Source organism: Canis lupus, chromosome 4 (assembly GCF_003254725.2).
Source record: "Canis lupus dingo isolate Sandy chromosome 4, ASM325472v2, whole genome shotgun sequence".
Classification (NCBI taxonomy): domain Eukaryota; kingdom Metazoa; phylum Chordata; class Mammalia; order Carnivora; family Canidae; genus Canis; species Canis lupus.
In genome coordinates this window covers 27405358-27424383 of record NC_064246.1, presented here as the reverse complement: position 1 = coordinate 27424383, position 19026 = coordinate 27405358, and the positions used below count along the sequence as shown (strand labels likewise).

General features: G+C 45.8%; 1 protein-coding gene across 23 annotated transcripts in view; it reads left to right on the top strand.

Annotated features, from left to right (window-relative positions):
* KCNMA1 (potassium calcium-activated channel subfamily M alpha 1) overlaps positions 1-19026 on the top strand; it is a 717863-nt gene that overhangs the window by 506650 nt on the left and 192187 nt on the right. For 22 of the 23 annotated variants that reach the window (XM_049109051.1, XM_049109052.1, XM_049109053.1 and 19 more), the window contains 5 exons: positions 332-442; positions 2976-3081; positions 4851-4933; positions 8930-8999; positions 14893-15048. In XM_049109051.1, coding sequence (XP_048965008.1) covers positions 332-442; positions 2976-3081; positions 4851-4933; positions 8930-8999; positions 14893-15048 — 526 coding nt within the window. Of the gene's footprint in view, positions 1-331; positions 443-2975; positions 3082-4850; positions 4934-8929; positions 9000-14892; positions 15049-16978; positions 17340-19026 lie in introns of those variants that run through there. The other variant, XM_049109062.1, reaches the window with a different exon arrangement.

The window sequence follows — 19026 nt, the reverse complement described above, 5'->3', positions numbered from 1 at the left end:
CAAGGGACTTGATAATGCAGCATTTAAGCACAAGCATAATGTCACTTATTGTTAAATGCATAAAACCACTTGGCCAAACGGTTGGGCTTTTAATAGGATTTTGTGCAGCATCAGGTGAGAAGCCATATGCCTTTTCTGCCGAGGAGTCTCTGAACACCTGCCAGCACCGCTGCTTTGCCTCACAGCCCTCTGGGGATGGGAGCTGGGCTTTAATTGAGGCCTCGGGAGGAGATGAATGCTTCCCTGCAGCTGTGCGCTTCCTCTGTCTTGCGTGGGGTGGGTGCTGGGTCAGTGCCAAGCTGGCCCCATCTGACTGGCTTCTCCTGTTCAGGCACATTGTGGTCTGCGGACACATCACTCTGGAGAGTGTTTCCAACTTCCTGAAGGACTTCCTGCACAAGGACCGGGACGATGTCAATGTGGAGATCGTCTTTCTTCACAAGTAAGGGGCCCCTGCTGTTTCAAGACCCTCCATGCAACCAGGCACCCCGAGAAGGACTCCCTGAGTGTCCATAGGAGTGGTGGTGAAGGGGCCATGTTGGGGGGAGTGCAGAGTTGAATTGGCCATGACCCTCCCCCCACCAGTGGCCTCCTTAGAGAGGACACCATGGAGCTAATGGAAAGGGAACCGACACATTAGTTCAGTGGTGAGCACGGCACCTGCCCCCATGGAGGCAATTCAGGCACATGCGAGTGAAGTTTATTATGGGGCAAACATGTCATTACTGTCTCATCAGCTGTCTGGATCTATTGGATCTAGGTGTGTTTGCAGTGTCTGGTGCAGAATGAGCTGTATGGTGTGGATGGATTCTTTACAACTGAAGGAGTGACATAGTGGCCAGGCAAGACCCAAACATAAGAGGAAGCAGGGTATAAAGTGCTCGCAACAGCTGCAACAGCAATTACTATTTCTAGAAACCTCAGTGTAGGACCCTGTGCTGGTCCCATCTCTAATCAACACAGGGAGTCAATGTACATGCTGTGAACTCAGAGGATTCCTTATGAATCTTGCTGAGTAAGTTACTTAGCCTCCCTGGGCCTCAGTTTTCATATTCCTAAGATGGGGAGATCACAATGGTTTCATTCTACCATGTAGAGAGAATGAAAAGAAATAGTCCACGTCAAGTATACAGAGCAGAGTCAGGCACACAGGAAGTGCACAACAAATGTTAGCTATTATGGTGAAAGATAAAATATATTAGGCTAGATAAGCAACTTAGAAGATAGGTCTTATCATGTTTGTTGGACAGTGGAGGAAAGCAAGATCTCTCCCTCTGCTCAATGTTGTTGGGATTTTAAGCTTTGCCTGATCCCCTTTTAAGGAAAAAGTTAGCCTGCCACAAGGGATAGAGAGTCCAGGGACTCGGGCATGGCACCATCTTATATTTTGATGGAAATGGGGCCATCATAGGGCCTTCACTAGCCCCAAGTTACCAAAGGACAAAGCTTGTGAATTGGTGTGGCTCCAGAGGGGGTTGATGGCTCAGGACTCAATCCTGCTCTGAGATCCCATGAAAGCTGATTTCCCTATAAGCTTCTGTTCTGTGCATCTCCTTCGTTTGACACTTATTCACAGAATACCAAACTGCCCGCCATGTTTGAGTGCTAGCGTTTTGCTTCTCAGCACTGAATTCTCCAAGTTCTGAAAAGACCAGCCGGGTCGTGAGCACAGGAGCAGAGCTCACAGATCCAATGCAGGGCTTGGCCTCTCATTACCATCTGAGGGGCCTGTCCTCTGCAGAGCATTCTGGAAGGTTCCAGAGAAGTAGAGTGCGTAGGTTCTGCCCTCATATTGGTTGGGCATTTCAAGATGAGCACATGTGCAATAATTAGAGCTCAACATCTAGCCTGTATTCACTGACTGAAGTCTATTTAGTCGAGAGGCACAATTGCACAGGGCATTTGCATCAGGGAGAGACCGCGGCCGACTTCCCAAGGGGCCTGACCAGTAATGGATCTCAAAAACTGGTCCAATTTGCACAGGCTCTGTTTCTCTCTCACCCACCGCTTGAGTCTGAATCAACAAGCTGGCAGCTCATACTTCACTTACTGGGATTCACTTTTGTGTCCCCAGCATCTGTCAGCATCAGCATCGTAGTAGATGGCCTGGTTAATTAACCTCTTGCAGCTTTGGGTTAATAGCATCCCTTCCTCTAGGGTTGTTTTGAGGTTTAAATGAGTTAATACTTGTCAAGTGCTTGGAATGGTGTCTGCCACATAGGAAATGCTCAAAAACATTAACAATTTGCTCTAAGTGCTTAATGAATGTTAGGCAAGCATTGACTAACACAGTTCTTGGTACCTAGCAGATTGAACGAAATATCATCTCCCAGGGCCTAGCCATAATACCTTATAGAGAGAAGATATTTTTCATCTCTGCAGAAGTAATAAATGAATGAATAGGTCAATCAGTGTTTTAATCCTTGTCGTCCAATGGGAAAGATGTCTGTACAGCTCAACACTAAGAATGATGAATGGTGTACACATGTGTGGATCAAGAATAGTACCAAGAGTAAATTAACTCTGTCCGTGGCCGCTCACAGGTGGACATGTTTTGATCCAGGCCCAGGGGGATGAAAAGTTCACGTGGCTGAGAAGCAGAGAAGAGGCTTTGAGGGAGGGAATGACAGGAGGCTCTACCAGGGGCATCTTTGGCTAATCTCTGATGTCACAGCCCAGTGTCTCTATTCATCAGATGGGGATTCCACTTTTAACAAAGTCGAAGACATTTTATCTCATAGGCCTCAGACTTTGTGAAGACCGTGAATCTCTTGGTGCTGGTTTTGGTTTTCAGTGGGTAGGGGTTTTATTTTTCTCAAGTTTGAAACTTTTATGTCTGGCAAGAAAGGGGTCTGTCTTGAAGGTGGAAGCCTTTTCCTAGGTCTTTCTCTTTGGAAGTCAGAGAGAAAGAAGGCCATGGAAGCAGAAATACCTGAGTCTGTTTTATTAATGGTTGTTCTTTCTCTCCCTGCCAGCATTTCCCCTAACCTGGAGCTTGAGGCTCTATTCAAACGACATTTTACTCAGGTGGAATTTTATCAGGGTTCAGTCCTCAACCCACATGATCTTGCAAGAGTCAAGGTAAGAAGGAAGAGGTGACTTCTGTTTTTACTCCAACTGAGAGGGGGATTGACTCTGTGGTGAGGGCATATGCCTCCTAGGAAGGCCAAGCATCACCTGCACACCCCTAATGAGATAAGTCTGATGCCACCAGCCTTGACATCACCCTTCCACTGACCCCAGAGCTTCATTCTGCTGGCACTTGCCAGACCACTTCCCTCACTTGGACTAGTCATAAAATGAAAGTTATTTTGCCAGTTCCTTCAATATCAGCACTCCTCAAGGAAGTAGACCAGTTGTATGGATTCAGTAGATGCATATATAACATAATAATCAAGATAATATTTAAGATAATTCCTATCTTAAATACTTAAATTGGATTCAGTGTAGCTCTGAAATCTATTATTTACATTGGAAAGGAACATGAAGGATAAAGTATAAATAAAATTCTACCAGGCCGTAAAACATCTTGAGCTTCCTTTTTATTCACCACCAAAGACTAAAAGCACAAAACTAAACATGCAGATATCTGATATCACTGGGTAATAGGGTAATCTTTCATTCCAAAATCTATTAAGTTAGAATCTTCTTATAAAACAGACCTGAGGCTTATAAAGGAAAGGGATACAGCAAAGTGGCATCTGCTACTTGGCTCGTTTTATATAGATTTTGTAAGCACGTTCAATATTTGTAAGCATGTTCACTACAAATATTGGGTATAGATTAATATTGTGAATCCACTGACATCTAAATGTTAACTGTGGTCACTACATAATTTAGTCAATAATGTCACTGGCAAACATGAATAAGCCAGAAGGATCTGGGTAAATTCTTTGGATTATTAAAGAAAAGTAGAGACAATTTGTGACATACCATGGAGGAAACCATGGCCTCCCACCAAAATGCAGGAATGGTCTATTAAGTACAACATATCGAACGGGACAGATTGCAGACCTGAGCCAGCACAAGAATTCTTATGCTTATAGAGTCCAGTTAATCTTAATATTATCCAGACATGATCCAAGTTATGACTAATGTGAAATCTAATGAGAACTTGGAGAAAATAGTTACTGTTCAAGGACCTAATTTAGATGCAAGCAATTATTAGCATAACTCATCATTCCCTCAAAGGCCTAAATCTTATTTTGGCTCATGTTTAGATAAGTCAGTAGGTTTTGAGGTCATCTGTAACACATCATTTCATACACATAGATTTGTTGTCTTTTGAATATCTGAATGCTAATTTAATACTAAAGAATACTGAGTTGTTATCTGATTTAGGGCTCTTATTTTCCTTCTGTTCCAAAGTTAAGATGTGAAAAAGGTCAGATGAAGGACTTTGGAGTCTCAATTTCTGAATCCCCAACAATTCAGTTAACTTGGTAACCTGAGAGAAGTGATTTAGCTCACCTAATACCATTTCCCGACTAAAAAAATTAGGATGATGGTGTGGATCCGTTGGTTGGGAAAGGAGGCGGGGAGGGGACTGAAAGGCTTCATTAATTGTTATTTAAAGAAATCTGGAAAGATTACATCAAAGTGACTATGCAAAATGAAAAGTCTGATTACCAAGGTACAGGTTGTACCCTCTAACAACAACAAGATAAAATGTTTATACCATAACAAGAACTTGCAACTTACACTTTTGACAAAAACTATAATCTCTCAGGATTATTTTTTCTTTCCTTGCAAAGCACCAGATTCTCCAAAAGCCGTCAACAGAGAAAGACTGCAACCAAGCATGGTTATTTATATGTTTGTGTTTTGTGATTTTCCTTTTGGTGTCTTAGATAGAGTCAGCAGATGCGTGCCTAATCCTTGCCAACAAGTACTGCGCTGACCCTGATGCTGAAGACGCCTCCAACATAATGAGGTAACACTGGGGAGGCCAGGGGAGGCTCTAGGCTTGGTGCTCTGCAGTCCATTGGGTGCCCTCTTGAGTTTCCTGCAGAGCATCATCTCTGTGGGACCTTCTCTCCCCCATATGTACCCTACCACCTTGCCACAATCATAGGTCCAGGGGGAGCTGAGGCACTGGTGGCTGTGGAGGGCAAGGACACAAGGCTTATCCTTGGCACATGGGAGCCCTGGGGCTCACAACTGGTCTTGGGTTTGAGATATTTCAGACAGGACTAGGAAAGACAGATTGAGATTGGGTGTAGGCCTAAAGTAAAGTACTATTTTCCCTAAGAGGGAGTGGACCTGAATTGACTTCACTGTGGGTGATTTTGTCCCCCAGAGGACATTTAGAAATAACTGGAGATGTTCTTGGTTGTCATAATGGGGGGATGATGCTGCTCACATCCCAGAAAGTAGAGGCCAGGGATTGCTGTTCGATATCCGACGACGTACGGGACAGTTCCCCACAGCAGAGAATTATCGGGCCCCAAATGTCAATAGTGCCAAGCTTGAGAAGCTCCGTGTTGGAGCTTTCTGACTGTGTCTGTAAACATGTTGATTAATAGCCCCCACAGGGATCCCTGGGTGGCGCAGCGGTTTGGCGCCTGCCTTTGGCCCAGGGCGCGATCCTGGAGACCCGGGATCGAATCCCACGTCGGGCTCCCGGTGCATGGAGCCTGCTTCTCCCTCTGCCTGTGTCTCTGCCTCTCTCTCTCTCTCTCTGAGTGTGACTATCGTAAATAAATAAATTTAAAAAAAAAAAAAAAAAAAAAAAAAAAAAATAGCCCCCACAAAGAGGAGTTGGTGGACTGATGAGCTTGTTTCAGCCAGTTTCCCAGGATGAAGCAGTGTCTTCACTGAAAGCCTTCTCAGTGCTTTTAATACTAAAATGCATTTCTAAGATAATGTTCTACAGAGAACTTTCTAAGGTAATGTTCTACAGAGAAGTTATCACACCTATTTGTCTTCAAACCCCCACCCTTTTTTTTTTAAAGGTTCATGGTTTTTTTTCTTTAATATTTATTTATTTATTCATGATAGACAGAGAGAGGCAGAGACACAGGCAGAGGCAGAAGCAGGCTCCATTCAGGGAGCCCGATGTGGGACTCCATCCTGGGACTCCAGGATCACACCCTGGGCCAAAGGCAGGTGCTAAACCGCTGAGCCACCCAGGGATCCCCCAACCCCCCAGTTTTTTACAGAACATCTCTGGGAAGGTGGGGAGCACACCATCCAATGCCCTCCTGTAAACCTGCTAGGCCCCTGAAAGGCCATGGCTTGGCCTGCCCTGAAGTGCCCGACGCCCCCCGCCCCCCCCACTCTTCACTCTTTTCTCATGTCAGAAGAAAACTGTTCTGTGACAACTTAATGACAAAAAAGTTAAGATATTTGGCTCCGGAGAGTTAAAGCCCCTTGGGGTTCTTCTCCCCTCCTAAGTACATTGCAGAGTAGTCAAGAGAGCTGGAAGGGAATAATAAAGAGATGCTTCTAGAGAAGAGATGAAGGAAGAGAAGACATTTCCCTCCCACTGCGTTCCTAAGAACTCTTGCCTAATTGTGAGCAGCCACCCTTGGTCCAGACAGACCAGCCTCTCCTCACAGCTTGGTTTGCTCCACAAGGCTCCGAAATTTACCTGGGGTGAGGGCTTGGGAAGTTGCTTCCTCAGGATGCTCCCATCTCCCTTCATTTGCTTCTAATCAGTGGTCTCAAGTGACATCTCCGAGGTGGGGGGTCTCTTCCCATGCACTGGGGATGAGCACGTCTTCCCCTCACCATCTGGTCCCTGTGTCTGGCAAGCGACATCTGGCACAGTGTTCTTTCCTCTCGCTTTTCTTCAGCAACATGCTTAGTGCCGTTGTTTTAAGGAAGTTGATGCATGAACTCTTGTACGCAGGGGGCTTGCCAGCCTGCAGGGAAGTGGTGGCATGGGGACATGTGTCCACACCTGGGCCCACCCCCTAACTAGTCACAGCTGGAAAGTGACTATAACAGCTCAGCATGGGGGGTGGAGGAGAGGGCTTCAGTGACCCTTTCCTTAACTAGGATTTCTATCCTTCACCAGGTTTTTGTATCATTTGAGGTGATAAAAATGTAGCCTTTAAGGACCTACGCGTCCTCATCTTTGGATTTTTCAAACATAAAAAAACAAAAGAAGAAGAAGTTTAATGTTTTGACCCCCAGAGAACTTTGGGGCTAGTGTCTTTTTATTTCCCCAAAAGCGAGTAATTGAAAAATGAGTAATAGTTTTGAAATGGGCATTTCTCTTACTAGCAATATTTCATTTAAGCCCTGGCTGCGATAGGGCTAATACGAAGACATGGAAGTGACCAGAGTGTTTGGAATGAAGCCACGGCATAAAAATTACAGGGCCCAGGTAGCTTCAGAAATGAAGTTGAGCCACGCATTAACCAGAATCAGAACTAAGGCCCAGGCAGCAAAAGGCAACAACGGGAAGTTCAGGGTTAAAAATTGGGCTCCGTCTTTCCCTTATTTGTATAATCCTCCTTTCTCCTTAGTTTAATGAGACCAATCTGCCCCTTTTGAAATTAAAATGTCAAAGACCCATTTGAAATGAGCTAATGCAGAAAGCTGGCCCGGGCTGTGAACTGAATTCTGAGGGCTGAACCATGGCTCAAAGTCCTTGAGTTACAAGCACAGGCCAACACCACACTTTTTCAAAAATAAAATGAATTCCTTCAAGTGCAAAAGCCCAGGCTGAATTTGTGCAGGAAGAGGCTTCTGTGTGATCCGTTTCCTAAATTTACAAGTTGTACCTTCTCAGACAAAACAGCTCCCTGGCTGCCTTCTCTCCATTTTTGCACTTTTTGGTGCAAAGTGTGTGGGGGTGGTCATAATAAACGCACTTGCATTTCTGATTAGGCTTAGGAGGTGGGCCCTTCTGTGGAATTCCGTTCTTTAGCCTTCCTTGTCACAGAAGGAAATGTGCAATGTCACCTCTGACAGAGTCGGTAATGACAAAAACCATAACTTACACGTGGAGAGAACTTTTAATGATTTCAAAGCATTTCCACATCTGGTCTTTCATTTGCTACTCATACCAAAGCCTGTGAAATAAATAAAGCAGGTACCGTTGCCCCCAGCGTCCAGATGAGGAAACAGTCACAAAGAGCCCAGGGATTTCCTGAAGGTCACCCAGTTCCTTAGTACAAGACTGGAACTGGAATCCAGGTGTTTCTGTTTCTCCCCTTGTAGCCTAGTGACTGTGTCAGGGAGCCAAATCGTGGGGTGGGGTGGGGGAGGGCAGTGGTTCATAGGGGGTATGGCTGAGGGCAGTCTGCTGGTGGGTAGCCGGGAGAGGGAGTGGAATTTCCACCAGACTGTGGCCCCCTCCAGGCCTTGGTGCTCATTTCCAACCAGCATTAAAGTCATCACTTAGACACTATTATCTAGCGAAGGCTGAGTCATTGATCGCATCATAAGAGCCCTGCTCAGAAATCCTTTTTGTGAGTGGCCATGTGTGTGTGCCAATTAGTATCATTTGTCAGACTGCTTGTTTGATTTGTCATTGTTGTCTCAAGTTGTTAACTTGGGGAATTGGACTCAGAGCAAATTATTTCTAGGCTCGTCCCTAGGGTATGTGAGATTGCAATCCTCCTTCGGCCCCATGAGTTAGGCTTGCTTTATTTAGATGCCTATGTAGGCTGTAAGCCTGTGACCCCTGCTCAGGAGCCCCTGCTCCAGTACACACATGTTCACATGCCCACACCAAGGCACCACAGGACAGGACTGCTCTCCTCTTATGCCCAGGACACGGTCTGTGGCCTTTTCGTTGATGTCTTTTTCACACTGCCATGGGGCAGGGTGATGGACACACAGTTTCACTTGGGTCTGTGCCCGCAAGCCCTCAGGATGCCAAACTCACTCCATTTGGGCACAATCAAATTCACGTTCCCATCAGACTCCAAGAGTAAGGCGGACCCTGTCTCAGCTTTGGTTCTTTCTTCCACAGAGTAATCTCCATAAAGAACTACCATCCGAAGATAAGAATCATCACTCAGATGCTGCAGTATCACAACAAGGTAGGCCAGCCACAGCCCGAGCCCGTCCCAGGCTCAAAGGTGCACGAGTGTGCGAGGTCTCTTTCCTCTCGCTGCACAGCTGCCTATGCGCACACGCACATACACCTGCTGCTGCAACCCAAAGGCCTGGAAAAGGGGGTGCTGGGTAAAATCCTCCCCGCCCCCCAGGGCCTTTCTTGAGTGCAAACATCCCATTTACCATTAGTCACTGGGAAGAGGCATCTGTTGGACCCCCAGGATCAGAAATACCGATATAATCTTTGATCCTGGTTCAACAACTTCCCCTTTTATGTGCCCCACTCACTTCTGTCAGTATTTACTGACATCCTGCCCTGTGGTTGGCATGTCAGCTGGCCTCCCCAACACCCACACAGGGATAAGTGAGGAGTCCTACTTCGTGCCTTCAGGGACAAGGGGTAGAGAGTGTCCCAGGCAAGAGGCAGGGCTTTCCTACCAGAAACCAGGTGACCCAGAGAAGCAGAACATGTGGCAGGTGGAGAATGTGCAACACGGGCAGTCTCAAATTCAAGATGAGAACTGGCTTGGTCGAAGTCAGGAAAAGAGTTGCTCTCCAGAGATTAAACAGGAAGGAGTCTTCCCAGTCTTCTAGTTTACAAGGGGATTGGGAAGAAAACAAGCACAGGAGTCTGTGCTGTTGCCCTTGCAATGACTTCTCAGTCTCTCACTCAAAGGCACTGCTCCTCCACTTGGCCTGTCACTAAACTCCCCGGGAAACAGCTTTGGGGGAGGGAAGGTGGCACCTTTCTCTGTTTGATATGGAACTGGTTATTCCCCATAATGAGGCTCAGAGAACAGAGGCTGCTCAGTACCTGGAACCAGGTGTCCTGTCTGAACACAATAACTCCCTGCTGGGTTGTGAGTGAGTGTGTGTCCCATCTTATAGGCCATATTCCCAACGAAATAGGCAGTCAGGTGACCCAGAGAAGACCCTGTTCTGCCAAATGCACCAGTGCCATGCCATTATTTCTTAATTGCTGGCAAGTGCTGCCCCATTTTGCTGCGTGGAGGCCCATCAGAGGCCGCTGTTGAGTGGAGCCTGCTGTCGGTGACTGGCCTTACCACTTGGGTCTGCTGCCCACTGCCCAGCCCTCGGCAGGTGGTTCCACTGCAGAACATGTTGCACTCCAGCCAGTGGGCTTGGTGGTGGGCACCCAAGGTCTCATTGTCCTGTTCGTCTCTGGAAAACCCAAGGACCCTGAAGAGATAAAGTGAGGATTTTGGGTACTCAGAAGCATCGGACTGGAGTTTTTTGACAGCAGCCTCTGTAGATGGAGGTAAATTTTACTAGCAAGGCTGTGGCTGGTGACAGCTCCTAAGGCAATAAACTCTTCTTTCATTTATGATTTGAAATTTCATTTAGTGTGGGAATGCTTTAAGCTGTTGTTTAGGTTTTTTGGCTGAATTTAGATTGAATAGGAAAATGAATGTTGTATGTTTAGAAGAGGTTGTCAGTTCCTTTTTTTCTCCTTCCAATGAGTACCGATACCACATCTTCAAGAAATTCAGGAGGGTTTCAGCTGTGATTCCTGTCAAACTCTGAAGTAGCTCCATGGACCTAGGATCCAGATGGAACCTGGTCAGTGCTCACATGACCATAGCAAGCCAAATGTCTTTTATAAACCTTTTCATGGTACTTATTCAGAAACAACGATGAAGAAATCAACTGATCCATGATAATTTACTGAAAACATATTTATGTAGAACCACCCCAATTTCAGGGGGGTTTCAGGGTCAGGCAATATTATGTGTGAGACTTCGCTCCTGTAAGATTAGTAAGGGTACAAGCGATGGAGTGACTTTGGCCCAAGACATTTTTCTCTACCATTTCATTTCTCTCTTCTATCGAGAGAGCAAAAAGTCCACTGGTCTTGTCATCTCATTCCTCATGGAACTGCAAATGAACACTTGCCACCCTGCTTTATAATTGTGCTATTTCATGAGATGCTCCCACCCTCCCTTAAATATGTTTTTCTTCCCATTGCTTACAATATTATTTTTCTTCCTCTCTCTGTACTTCCTCTTCACCATGACTAAATGCCCAGAGAGCTCCACGCATTAAAACTTGCTTTCTTCAAAGACCCTGGTATGTGTGTGTAAACTTATGTTACAGTCAATGTACTACAGTACAAAGTACTGCAACTACAAGATGGTTAATTCCATAATTGGATACTGGACTTAAAATATAAAGAATTGCAATTCCCTGTGCTCTAATGATCCTGGTATTCCAGGGCCTAGAGGGATGTAGGCAAGCTGCCTACTTTCTCTCTGTGTGAAACTGGTCCTAAGTTTGTCATTGTAGTAATCTCAGACGTTTGTGTCATATTTTATGGTTTTTAAAGAGCCTGACATCCATTATCACATTTAGTCCTCATTTGACCATCTGTGCATGCTAGCATCCCAGTGTGACTTCATACTGGGAGTCTCCGCTGTCTCAGACAGAGCAGCTCTGGTGTGTACAACTCATGGTCACTTGGCAGGCAGTGCTAAGGACAGAACTGCCAACTGTCACCTTCTCTTTAAATAGAGCCACACCCCACTGAACCAAACTGTGGTTCCTCACAGCAGGCTTTATATAGTAGGACTGATGTTCTGTAAAGTAGATCTGAATTCATGGAGAGAAACACTCGGCCCAGCCATCTCTGAACAGGGGAAGAAGATGGTACAGGGCATTTTTTATTTGAGTGCAAATATCTTGAAGCTTTTCAAGGAAAGAACAGTTGCCTGTTCTTTCAGTTTCACTTCTAATGACTTAGCTATTAATGGTTTTTTTTTTTTATTTTCCAAACAGATTCTAGAACAAGAGTTCTTTGTCTGGGACCTGGAAGCCAAGTCCCAAAGGCCCAATGGAGGTGCAAGTTCTTTGAGCTTTCTCACTAAAACCCCTTACACACTTGGGCAGTCGTGTTAAAGTGTTTTCTCTGAAATGACTTTTGTTCATTATGGTGGCTTCCTCAACGTTGTGTGTAGAGGGGAGAGCTGGAACTGGGACTGGAGTTGATCTCTCCTGGTTTTCCAGGAGAGCCTATTTTCACATTCCTTCTTGGGATGGGGAATGATCCTGTGGCTGATCAGAGGGAGACTCTGGTCCTGCCATACCAGCTTTATCACGCCTCATTCTCCAGAGAGGATTTGCCTCTAGACTCCTGGGCAGAAATACTGGCATTTTCTTCTGGGCCCAAATGTCCCTCAAATGAAGGACAGAGGATTCGAGTTCCTGGTGAAATTTCGCACACACAGATGTTCCTCCTAGCCTTTGGTACATCCCTCCCTGCTCCCTGCCCCACAGTTGGGGAAGATATGATGGCCAATAAAAAGAGGCCATATGGAAGCCTGAGAAATGAAACAAACTTGAGTTTCCCATGTAATCACGTGTAAAGTATGTCTAAGGAACTCAAACCAGATGGGGACATAGGGGACCCAAAGCCCAAGGGTCTGGACTTCATACCTTCAAAAATCTGGCACATGGGGATATGGAACACTCTGGAAAAGGCTTTATTTGTTTGTTTGAAAATGCCACAAGGGTTATGTGGCCTTCAAATCTCCTCTCACACTCAATGATTTATTTGCTCATCACTTAGATCTCCTTTCTCCTTATTCTTCCCAGATGATATGAATGCAAATGAGAATTTCTCCCCTGAGACTGGTGTCTTCCCTCTGGTATCAGTAAAGAGGGAAGGTGGCCTTTGCAAGCCCCTGAAGAGTAGGCAGAGAAACAGGGTAAAGGGCAAGACTATTTGCTAGAATCAAGACTGTGATGTGAGAAGGTCTCTGATACCCAGCTTGAGAGAAATTACCATCCCCTGTGGCCCACACACCAGACTTTTTTTTTTTTTTTAAGATTTTATTTATTTATTCATGAGAGACACACATAGAGAGAGGGGGACAGAGACACAAGCAGAGGGAGAAGCAGGCTCCCTGCAGGAAGCCTGATGTGAGACTCAATCCCTGGACCCCAGTATCACAACCTGAGCTGAAGGCAGATATTCAACTACTGAGCCACCCAGGCGCCCTCACCCTAGACTTTTTTAACCATGTTATCATTAGAGAGGATACAGTCTTCTCTCCCAGGAGTCACCACTGCTGGATTAGGACTTGTGAGACTGTCATAGGACTTTGCAGGAGTGGTTATTTCCAAATGCAGAGCAAGGAGCCATTGGACTTGCTCTTCGTTTCCATGATGGTGTCTTCTACTTTTCTAGTAGCACCACTGTAGTTGTATTGTCCTGACAGTGAAGGGAAGCATTCTGGGTGCTCCTGCTGTTTGCTGGTACGTGCAGAGAAATAGTAATTTCAGAGCCATAAAGCCTTGGCATCAGCGGGGCCTTGGCAGGGCTCACCGCTTCAACCTCAAACGCAAAGCAAGAGGTCTTTCTATTATGACTTGGAAAAACACTTACTGAGTTTTTGGGACAAAGACCTTGCATTTTTGGAGGTAGCTTTCTCCATTTATTAGACAAATTACATCCTTAGAAAGTTCCTTTATGAAACAAGCCAAAAAACTGCTTTCTTGTAATGTACACGAGTCAGTCCTAATTCTGGCCCCTGGAACAAAGCAAGACAAGCCCATCTCTCTTCATCACAACAGCACCTGAGGTATTCAGAGGTAAACCAGCCTGTCTCCGTGAGGGTGTGGCCCTTCTGGAGGCCAAACACTGCTGGCTCTCTTACCTGTTTCCCAAAAGATGTTTTTCAGAAGCCCCACCTCTCCTTGTGCTTGTCATTTTTTTTTTTTTTTTTTTTTTTTTCTGGAAGTGATTCAATTGATCAGTTTTCCTCTTTAAATCTGACTGTTACAACTGGATCAAGTACTCTGGAACTAGCCTGACCAGTTCACAACAGAATGAAACATTCGTTTCCCTTGATCTGGAGACCATTTCTAACAAGCAAGCATTGGCTTTCTCTGTAATCTGTCACACGGTTGGCCTCTTTCTGAGGTTTGAGTTAGCCACACACTTAAGGTTTTTCTTTTTTCTTTTTTCCTTTCTCCTCAGCTCTGTTGCCAAGTTAGGTCTTCTCATTTTGAATTTATACAATTGATTTTTTTTTTCAACCTAAATGCTGTGCTTGACATTAAGGCCTTTAAAATCTTTCCTGGCTGGTTTTCTGCCCATTTTCCAACCCTGGAGTAGTTTTTGAATCTTGATTCCTCCATCCGATGTATGATCTCTGGCTCTTTGCTTCAGGCCACTTAAAATTAATCGGATGAGCATATGTCTGGGTCCTTATCTGGGGGTGGAACCTAACTATTGAATAGGGTCAGTCCATCTGCAAGAGATTGTAACATGTCTACACTGTGATTTGCCTGATGATTTAGATCAGTGCTTCTCAAAATGTGCTCCTCAGATCAGCAGCTCAGCAGCACCTCGAAATTATTAGCAGTGGGGATTCTCCAGCCTCACCTCGCACCCTACTAGATCAGAAACTCTGGAGGAAGGGCCAGCAGTATGTTTATCAACTCTCTGGGTGATTCCGATGCCCACTTAGGCTTGGGGGCCACTGGCCTGGAATATTGGGGAGGCAGAGAAAAGAGAATTCTAAAACATGCAGGCATCTGACACTCTGGGTCTGTTTGAGGAGCCAATTTATGAGCGACCTATCCAGACATCCCAAGAGCGTGGGCCGATGTGTGGGCTGAGGGGAGAACCTGGGTTTGGGAGGCACAGAAGCGATGTTCCAGAGTGAACGTTGAAGACTGAAGTGTACCGAATAGAGGAGTCAAATAAAACACCAAACACCAGGCTCGGGCGAGGGAAAGAAAGGATGAATCTGAATGCCTCTGAGTAGTTGGGCCATGCTGCATTTCCCAGAGGAGATTTGCAACAATTGAACATTTAGCAACGAAAGGTCTCATACCTCACTTTTGCTTCCACAGGCCCATCTGCTAAACATCCCAAGCTGGAATTGGAAAGAGGGGGATGATGCAATCTGCCTCGCGGAGCTGAAGCTGGGGTTCATAGCTCAGAGTTGCCTGGCTCAAGGCCTCTCCACCATGCTCGCCAACCTCTTCTCCATGAGGTCATTCATAAAGGTAACGTCTTGTCCTATTAGAGCACATTAGCCCCAGATTCAGTTTGTCATGGGGTTGAGTAGAGAGCACAGCTTAAACTCAAAACAGATCGACGGGCTTTAACCACTTTGGTTAAGGAGAGATTCCTTGTTACAGATTTGGGCACGAGGCCAACTTCTTTTAAAATTATGTTTTTATTTTTATTTGGCACATCCACGGCCATTAAATGATTGTTCAAAGAACAATCCTCTCTTTTTTTTAGATAAACCACATGTTTATCTATCAACAAAGCCTCCGCTGTTAAAACAAAAATATGATTTATATGCATTCCATATGGCACCAGAGCGCCTAAAGAAAAGAATTATCATTTTGCTCTTTTACATCAAGTGGCTGGTGGACCTCTCACTGTGCGGATAAATGCAGACCATGTGTTTGTGCTGAAGCCCAAACCCCAACAACATAATTCATTTATTTATTTCTGCACAATCAAGGAGGCCAGCAGGGCTGACATGCCATGGTTATTTGAATGGAGAGTGAAATGAGGGACCGAACCCTCAGCAGCGGCGCCCCATACGCCGTGAGACGGGCAGTCTGGCTCTGCTCATCTCCTCGTCAGCCGGCTCACCCCACAGAGCTGACTGGGCAGCCACCCCAAAGTCTCCAAAGTGGCCCCTGCCTGCTGGTCCAACCCAGGCAATGAAGGACCCAACTCTGTCCTCACAGGCTGGGTCAGCACATTTTCCAGACCAGGCCAGGCCCATTTCCAGGACATTGGGTTGAGAGTCCAGGCCCCTACTGAGAGGGCTTTTGGAGTGCAGGATAATGATACCAGTCCCCATCCTTAGATTGTTCTTAGCCTAGACTGTCAAGGAGGCAGATCAGGACAGTAAAACCTGCCCAGTTTGGGCCTTTCTGACTTGGCATTGGTGGCCATTAGCTCAGGATCTAGGCTTCCATTCCCCTTCCTGCATTAGTAGTGATAGAGGTGGGAAATTTGTGAGTTACCTGGAGGTCTCACAAGTGGGGCTAGAAGCTCTGCAATTGAAAGTGTGAGACCTCCAGCCTTTTGCTGCCATTACTGCTGTGTGTGGCACCAGTGGTTGGTCAGTTGTTCGGGGGAGTCGAGGCAATGGCCCTGGAGGCCGTGGGAAGGATGAGTGAGAAGAGTAAGGTTACAGGTGATGGGCTGGTTCCATGTGAGTGCTCACCCTGGGCACCCACAGCCGTGTGGTTAGAGCAGGGCTCTGCTCTTCTTTAGGTTCTTACCCTCTGAACCCACCTAATTTACATTACTTATGCAATTCATGGATAATAATCCTTTATGTAAAAGAACAAATTGTTTTGGAGACCCTTCAATCACTTTAGCAAAGGATGGCTTGGTCAAAAAATTCCTTCAACTCACTATGTGCCCAAAGACCCCAACTCCACAGAACTCCAGGCTCAGACCCAGCTCACAAATAAGGACGTTGTGGGTTTTTTTTTTTTTTTTTTTTTTTTTTTAATGGCTTCTTTAATCCAGGCTGCTATTCTCCTGCCTGGATGAAACTGAATGCAGGCAAAATGGAGTTGGCAGGGGGCTCTGTGTGGCTGGACTTAGAGACATGCCCCAAAGCCAGATGTAGTCTTGTGTCTCCCACGGCTCTTGTGTTCAACACAAGGAACCCAGACCCTGGGATAAAGGACTGTCACCAAGAGAGCTCCTCTGGCTCATTCAACCAAGCTCTGGTGGTTTCCTCCAGCAGGGAATGACCCACAGGCCCAGGCACAAGGTCTGAGACCTGGGCTCTGCTTCCTTATGTTGATGTAACACGGTCTTGGCAGGGCCCTACCGCACATGGGGCACTTGACATGCGTATGTTTTGATTTTGTGGTGCCTGCATGGAAACTAGAGCTGCCTGTCAAGAAAATTAATAAAATGGATGTGACGCTGATTCCTCAGTGTTATTACCAGCAGGGATAAAGAACTTCTGTCCAACTTTCTTCAAGACCCTGGAGGGCCTCACCTCTGGAGCCAAGGACGTCCCCTCCAGCCCAACTAATCCCACTGCCAAGTCCCTATTTAGGAAGAGCCTGTGGAAGAGACTGGGCTGGGCCCTGGTGTAACTGAAAGCACATTTCCCTCCTAGGGTTATGTTACCATGTTATTTCTGCCCCGGGGCCAGCTCCTCCGTGTTTGGAGGTAGCTCTCTGAACATGGCCTCCTGACATTCAGGTGGTCTTTGTGTTGGAATTTGCTAAGGTGCATGACCTGGAAATAGCAAGATTTCCCTTCAAATATTATTTTTTCATTTAAAATAAGGACAGCCTGAAGCATGTGCCTCTCATTCTGTAGTGTCATCATTGTGCACTTACCCTCCAAATCCCTGATCCTTGTCTCTTTTGGGTCACAATAAACACCATGATGATATTCTCCTTGACATGTTTTGTGTATTATCTCCCATTCCAGAAGTCACAGAGCCTTCACTTATTTTTATTTGGTGTGTGTTGCGGGGGCAGATGGAAAAGGGAATCTAGAAATGGATGACTGTTTACAAAAATTGCTTCCTTCCCCAGTATCCCCCATTTTCCTCCAGCAGAGAATTCACCAGCACTTCCACAGGGACAGGCAGGCCTCGAGGATGGAGGGAGGTGAGATGGGGCTTTGGTAGATTTCATCCCTTGAGGACACTTAGCATTTCTGGAAGCAAGAGGTGGAGTGTGAGCTCAGCCTCTCCTTTGCCCTGGGCAGGTACAGTGTCTGTTTCTTGGCTCTGCAGAATACACTGTACTCTGTCTCTGCTGAGCAGAGAAGAAAGGAGGACTGACACTGCGATAATATATCACAGGCAGAAGTAGCACGGTGGCTGCCCACCAGGCCTTTAGTGGCCATGAGACCAAAAGCCAAGACTGAAAGTGAGGATTTCAAAGCTCAGCAAGAGCGAGGGGCTACTGGTATGCAGGGGTTACAAAAGAGACCCAGCCCAGGGATACCAGGAAAATATGGGGAGCACCTGTTTATCCCCTGAGCAATATCATTTTCAAAGTCCCTTACCATAGGCCTTCATTGCCCTCTGAAAGCCTCGCTCCCATGTTGGATGTATCATCTCCGAATTGGTCTTAATTTTTCGAGAATCTATATTTTTAGCCCACGTCTTTGGGGGTAATGAATTCAAGTGTGCTAACTACTGTTAAAGACTTTTTCTTGGCTATTTGTATTGAATTTGGTCTGCTCAACATTTAAGGCATGCCCTCTGCAGTTTCTGGTGTGCTGGGATGTGTTTAACAGATCCATGCTAACCTGATAGCCAATGACTTCATGAAAGAGGCACAGGTTGGCCCCTCGGGTCCTCGGACCCAGAAGCCTATTGCTAATGGCAGGCTAAGCATTTTCTGCAGCGAGTACCCAGTTTTTGCCCTGAATTCCTCTAAGAAGATAAGGTGATCATCCTGGTTCCTGTGGCTTGTCTGTATCTACATCCTCAACCAGGTCTGGAGCATCCTGTTTATTTACACTCTCTGATCTGCCACCTGCCTGTGAGGGTCAAGTGAGAATCTTCCTGAGGCCTCCTGTAAAGACCGAGACAATAAACTTATTTAGCCTATCTGCTATTGCCTCGTAGCTGAGTCCCTGAATAAGTGGCCACACTTACCCTCCACTTGGCTTCCTCGTTTGGATGTATTCTAAGATCCATTGAGTTTTTTTTTTTTTTTTTTTTGGTTTGAGAGTTTTAGCATGTAATACTTAAGTTTCTCTTCAGCATATGTGGTTTCACGTTGGGGCTTGACCTGCCATCTTGGTAAATTGTGCTATTATTCTTACTAGGATTAGCTGTCCTTGGACATGATAAATTGTGTGTGGGGGTGTTGTGTATAATTTAGAGAGTGATTAACTCTTAACATTTCATTTTAGTCTGTACTGAGACTTCAAAATTTAGCAGATTTAAATTATACTCAGGATTGCCAACTATTTTAACCCTGCTAAGCTACGAAGCACACACTCATACATAAATACACACACAT